This window comes from Chanos chanos, chromosome 2, assembly GCF_902362185.1.
Source record: "Chanos chanos chromosome 2, fChaCha1.1, whole genome shotgun sequence".
Lineage (NCBI taxonomy): Eukaryota > Metazoa > Chordata > Actinopteri > Gonorynchiformes > Chanidae > Chanos > Chanos chanos.
The window spans coordinates 42,680,090-42,686,700 of NC_044496.1; the positions used below are offsets into that span (position 1 = coordinate 42,680,090).

The following is a 6,611-nucleotide window of genomic DNA, read 5'->3' on the forward strand; positions in this document are numbered from 1 at the left end:
ATGCTGGCAATGCCTGCATGACTTCATAAGAGTGTCGGAATCCACAGGAGCAGCACGCGCTCATGAATACAGCCTGTCCTTGATTTCTCTTAGATACCAGAAACATGCGCTTGTGATTAGAGTCGTTGTCTACTAAAAATTGTAGGTTTTTAGCTGTTTGCACAACTTTGATCTTTAAACGTTTCGCGGACAGACTTGGACTGTCGTAAATTTTGGGGATAAAAATGAAGAACCCTCATCTGCATAACGGTAATTGGAAGACACTCAATCCGACGGAAGTATCTACCTCAAAGAAGTTTAAACGTAAAGCTCGGGAACCCGTCAAACGTATCAGCGAGGATAAAAGTTATAAATATGATCACAAAATTGACGAAAACTCATTGGCGGACTTGATGGAGGACACTTTCGAAAATAACAGCCAACAGAGACTATCCGACCTGGGCTCTAATATATCTAGTGGTGTGCGCATCGGACCACTGGAGAATACGAACACGGCTCTTGATATGCGAATTAACACCTTGCCCACAATGACCGGAAAACTCAAGGATAAAATTCATTCATCATTCCCACAGGTTACAGGCTTTGACAATCAACAGGCGTTTACACCAGACCCCACGTCACAGTCACGAATTGTAATGTGCCAGCGTTCTGAAAGATCGCTCTCCTCAGCCTCCCAGGCGTCTTGCATCAATAACAGCGGCGACCCGGCTGAATCGCCTAGGAAACGTCCAGGAGAGCCGTCTGGCGTCGTCACTGAGATCAAAGCAATTCAGCAGACACGGAGACTGCTAGCAAATGCCAGAGAAAGAACCCGAGTACATACCATCAGTGCAGCCTTTGAGGCGCTGCGAAAGCAGGTATTCTCACTACTCTAAATACACAGTCCGTACAATCGCGTCTCTCACAGAGTGTTCTTTCCGCACGTCATACATGTATAAATTCACACTCTCGGACTGTTTTCAGTGTGCATAGGCTATTGTCCAGGCTACCTAGTTCCAGACATTCGAATCTGAATCTAAATGAGAACACGAGCATACTTGAATCTTTCTAAAGGGTTAGGAATAAGGTGTTTAAATATTTTTTTCTTATGTATTTTGCAATATAAATGTAAGGCCTGAAGAGGTCAAAAATAATTATTTTGCAATACTCCTACAGCAGTTCAGCCTCTATTGAGTGTGACAGCTGGCAGCTAATTTGTATCCACGCTCATATACCATTCACCACACGCCCCTTGGCTTGTCAAGGGACTAAATGCACATAGCCTACTGTACATACAATGTTTCGGCCTGCCGTTCGTCGATGATATGCCTCTTCCATTATGTACACCATTCATACGTTCAACCAAATCCAACCAACCCCGTCACATTGGAATAATAATCATAACTCTTATACAAGGACCTTATCTAACCCTAAGATAGTGCCGTCACGCTTTGAGCGTAACAGCGCTTAAACGTAAGCAAAAATGTAATAAAAACAAAAGCCAAACGCAAACTAAAAAAAAAAAAAAAAATCTTACGGTATTTGCATAAAAATATTTTCTACCGATGAATTTACATAAAGACTTGATGTTGCCTCACATTGTACCAAGTACAGTACTATAGCAATTTAGTGAAACGTATTTCTTTATTGAAGAGCATTGGAATAGATAGAAAACACAGTTTAGGTTTAGCTTCAGATCAACCTTTAGTTCATGGTGGCATAGAAAGGTTAAAACAGGGAGAGCAGAAACCTGATGCTGGATCAACAGTTGAGAGTGCAGCCGCTCTGGAGCCAGAGAGTCATCAGCTGCAGACACTCATCATGACATCTTCACCAGCTGCTCAGTCTTCCAGATGAACATGGAGAAATAGCCTACTCACTCATCTTTCACCAAAACCAAGCAAGTGCTGATCACTAGAAAATAACAATGCTCCTTGTATTTGCAAAAGCAAATGTCTTAACCCCCCTACACTGATAACTTCTTCTCAGCAAAGGAAAGTAAAAATACAACAACAACAACAACAACAAAAAAAACCCCAACAAGGTGCTGTTGTTTGGTTTTCCAAACTGGTAAACATGCTTATTCAAGGTTTCCCCCCAGTTAGTGTTCATTTAATGTTTGGGATAACAAATTCGTGGCGGTTATATACAGTCATTTATAAGGCTTTGATATTTGTTATTCTGAGGACTGTCACAGTCCTGACGTCTTATGTAATCTATATGTGACATAACATAATGCCTGCTTCTCAACCTGTGGTTAACTTTACTTCTACAGGTGCCCTGCTACTCCTATGGACAGAAGCTTTCCAAATTGGCTATATTAAGGATTGCTTGCAACTACATCCTGTCCCTGGCTCAGCTTGCAGATCTGGACTACACTCCAGACCACAGCAACATGAGCTTCAGAGAGTGTGTGGAGCAGTGCACCAGGACCCTGCAGGCCGAGGGTCGCTCTAAGAAGAGAAAGGTAAGGGGATACAGACAGAAGTTTTTAAGATCCCGGTCTTGTGTGTTAGGATGGGGAGGTGCTTGAGGGATGACTTGGTGGAAGTTCAAAGCTCAGAGACCATGTAGAGCATGACTACGCTGAGGCTATTTGGGGCTTTGTGAATGAACTGTGATTAATTTAGAAACAAAATCCTCTAAATTGAGGTTTTACAGTACCCTTTCCCATGCCATTGTTTTGCCTTAATTAAAAAGAAACCTTGAAATGGTATGAGGCTGCATTCTAATGGAGACCTTGTACAAGGCTTTTGATATCTTGGTTGCACAAATTATTGTGATAAAATGAACAAGGAATTTCAAATATTAGAGGGCTTTTGGCATTTGAACACAAAGTATTTGCCAGCTAACAGTTTGCAGCCCAAGAGCTTCTACAGTGGTATCTCAGATCTAATGACAGGCTAAGAAAACTATACAAAATGTTCTGCTCACAGCAACAGTATGAGAATTTTATTACAATTATCTTAATTTCCAAAAACCAACTGAATAAAAACAGAAAAGTAACAAAAGTGTCTCACAGTCATAAATTCAATATACCCCTCACTGCTATATAAATATCAGTTGTTCCCAAAACAGTACAATTCATAGCTCACCTAATTTAAGCACACTTGTCTTATTTTGATAGATCTTGTCAATAATTTACTGTATAACTAGCACAGCAATTTTCTCAAAATCCTAACAGTAACAAGAGAGGAAATACACTCAGTCCAATTAAAGAGAACATTCCTTTGCTTAACTAGGATCCCATTAAATTAAATCATCATCAACTGTTGTTTGAAGGGGAACTGGGTGTTCAGCCAGCTCCTTCCTCCCAAACAGAGGGAAAGTGCCCCTGGTGAATAAAGGGACTGATTGATGCCTTTGTGTGGAGTTTTATGACACAGGGAGTCATGTAAACCGGGCCTGAACTTCCTCTACTATACTCCTGGATCCACATGTCTGGGCTCTCAATAAATCAACAGGATTTTTAATGCATGAATAAGACTCAAGCAATGGGAGCATTCATTTGCACACAAGCATGGTTGAAGCTGATATAGATGGGCTTGTCTTGTGTGCCTGTATACCAAAGTGTCATTTTCAGATGTACTCCTCACATTTTGTTCACTATGACATGTTAACTGTATAATGCAACTGTGATACTATTTGGGACCACAGGACATAAAGACAATGTTTGATCTGCTCCAGTAAAAGTATCAATTAAAGCTTAAAAATATTAACTAAAAAGAACAGCTTAAGCCCTCTCTAAAATGATCATTAGAGGGAAAAAAATCAGTTGCATGTTACGGTATATTTCAACAGCAAATCAGATTAAGTATTCAGTGTTTAGGATTGCCTGCCAGAAACAAGCCCAATTAGGGACTTTAATAATTTATCTGAAATGAATTAATTTTAAGTTAGGTATTGCAGTACATGCTATCAGCTGATACCCATAGACATAATTTTTTTAATACATTTACCGTACAAGTTTAAATTCTGCATCTCCCTGTTAAACTATGTCAGCAAAATATAATTTGATCACAGTGTTGCTGCTTTTAAAATAAGTAATCTAGCACAATGATAAATGGTGAGGCTTTTTTTTTTTTTTAGAAAAAATGAAAAATAACTGAACAGATCCCAGTCTCTCTGCTCCCTGGGAACTAATGTGTTTCCCTAGCATAAGCGCATTCAGAAGGAAACTAGCTGAGCTGCTTTTTTCCCTCTCTCGAACCCCCTTCCCTCCAAACCTCCCTCCCCCCTCCCACCCCGGCAGTCCCAGACACCAGATGTTCGTAACGCTAGTTGGGAAGTCCTGCTGGCGCCACTCAGGGCAGAGGGCAGGGGGAAGGCACGCGAGCTGGAACCCAGAGAACTCACTCACTGCAGGAATTGGCACATTCCCCAGCGCGGTGTTGGCTCGCTCCCCAGTTCTCCCTTGGCCATCTGTTCCAAAAAAACACTTTGAAATAAAAAACACTGATCATCACTCTCTCAGGATACTGCACTGAAGAGCAGCTGTTACAGAGGCTAGAAGGGGGAGCGGGGGAAAGAGGGAGGGGGAACTCTGTGTAAGAAAGAAATCCCTTTGTCAGAGAGAGCCAGTGAGTCTGAGGGGAAACTTTGTGGAGAGAGAAAAAAAGTGTTTTTGCAGGGCAGGCTGATTAAAGGAATTCAGAGTGTATTCCTGAGCTTGTTCTAAGCTGAAGTTAAACATGAATTTGGTTGTGCTTTACTTGTTCCTAAGTATAGATCTACCATTAAATTTTAAACTTTTGATGTGTTGATCTAATTAACTGAAATGACTTATGAGCTTATCGCAGATACTTAACTACCAAATTCAGTTAGGATGAAATAACAAAACCAAACCAATATTTCTTTCTTAAAACTATTGCAAACTTATAGCAAAGAATGTTTGGTTTGAATTATGAAAGAATAAAATATTCTGAAGCCTGATTTATTGGATGATCTGTCCATATCAGTTTAGCATTTGGATGACATTAAATTTTTATGCGTGTACTCATGTTTATGTATGTACTAAATTTTTATGTATGTTTGACTGACCCCATCGACTTAAATTTGCTGCCTGTATTGTTTACTTTCTGAGCCCTTTTCATTTGAACATTCATGCTTTTTTTTTCTCCACAGGAATGAAATGAAGTGTTAAATGCAAGTAGCTGCAGAAGAAAAACAACTTCTTTACAGGACTTTTCTGTACTCAAACCCATCTCCAAACTCCACAAGTATCTATGCTGATCTATAAGACCACATTTACAATGAATGTAACAAAGCACTTTGTCAAACTTAAAAAAATACAGCGGTCTTATGGTCCCGTTTCTGTTATAATTGCTGAGACAGCAAGAGATATTTGGCAGGCACACATAAAGCCTTACTACATGATACATAATATGTCATTCAGTATATCTGTATTATCCTAGAAGTTATTGCACATTGAAATCAGCTCATTAATCCCATCAAACATACGATTATTTTCCATTTTCAAGTTAGTTTTACATTTTGGAGCAATTTTTCTTCAACATCTTTGTTTTGTTATGTTTTAAAATGTATTATTATGTCTGCATACTATGTATTTTTGAAGGACAGCAAGACCACACACATTAAAGCATTTGGAATATCAACATGGAATATGGAATATCAACATCTTCTAACTCTAAATAGAATTACATATACAGTCACACGATGAACCTCTGTATTACCTTAAATTTGGATAGCTGAAAGTAGTAAGAGCTGATATAATTGTCAGTACGTCATGTATTCGAAATCAGCGAATTGTGTAACACCCAGAGCTGATCTGACACTTATTTTTCCTGGTCATTAGAGTAAAGGGAGTTCAAACCCTCTGACTGCTAATTAAACTGTATTATGTAAAATGTGTTAATATAGAGTATACCTATTTGTAAATACAAAAAATATATTCCCTTGTAATGGGGAACAGTTGCCTAGCAACCAGCTCTGAGTTCTTAAAGGTTGATAAAGATCGGATCCCTTTTACGTTTGTACATATGTATATGGTCAAGACTCAAAAAACAGTGAGTTTTCTTTGCTTTATATTTAAATTCATTCATGGTGTTGATAACATGGACGAATCTTGGTGGTCAGACCAAATAGTCTCTTGGCAAGTAATTGAAAGGGCAATGTTGATTTAATGAATGAATGCATAATAATGAATGTTAAACAATGTAATGCAGCAATAGGATAATAAACCCTAAGGCTTTTGGACTAAGTGTGTTTTCTAATTATTAATGAGAAATATGCAATTGTAATAGATAAAGTAACTCTGAAAAAGAGGATCATTGTGACATGTATTGCTAGACTGAAATAAAAAAAAAAACTTGATCCAGGCAAACTCTACCTGTTAACAGTATGCAATCCCAGATGGCAAAGAACAGCCTCATACAACCAACACAAAGGAAAAAACAGCTGTGCCCCCAAACATCTGGCTTCAATATCTGGAAAAGTCTAATACCATTGTTAAGACCAAAACACATTTGTAAAGGGCTAAACACCACTGGATCTTCACTTAAAAAGAGTTAAGTCTGTTTAACTCATCGCTCTAATAGACTTATATGTTGTTTCCGTTGTAGCCCACATAGCGGCAACCGATGTAATCAATACAAGGAAAGGTACATATTTTT

General features: G+C 38.8%; 1 protein-coding gene across 1 annotated transcript; it reads left to right on the forward strand.

The window, feature by feature from the left end:
* Nucleotides 1–224: 224 nt before the first annotated feature.
* On the forward strand, nt 225–5,188 carry atoh8 (atonal bHLH transcription factor 8). Its single transcript, XM_030765358.1, has 3 exons — nt 225–857; nt 2,255–2,446; nt 5,104–5,188. Exons 1-3 carry the CDS (start codon nt 225–227, stop codon nt 5,107–5,109), a joined length of 831 nt encoding a protein of 276 aa, XP_030621218.1. The 3' UTR covers nt 5,110–5,188.
* The last annotated feature ends 1,423 nt before the right edge of the window (nt 5,189–6,611 follow it).

What these genes read in the sequence shown, in the direction of transcription:
- atoh8 (XM_030765358.1), top strand. Translation starts at nt 225, where the DNA reads ATGAAGAACCCTCATCTGCATAACGGTAATTGGAAGACACTCAATCCG. An exon ending in TTGAGGCGCTGCGAAAGCAG is followed by an intron (nt 858 to 2,254) that starts GTATTCTCACTA and finishes TTACTTCTACAG; the next exon opens with GTGCCCTGCTACTCCTATGG.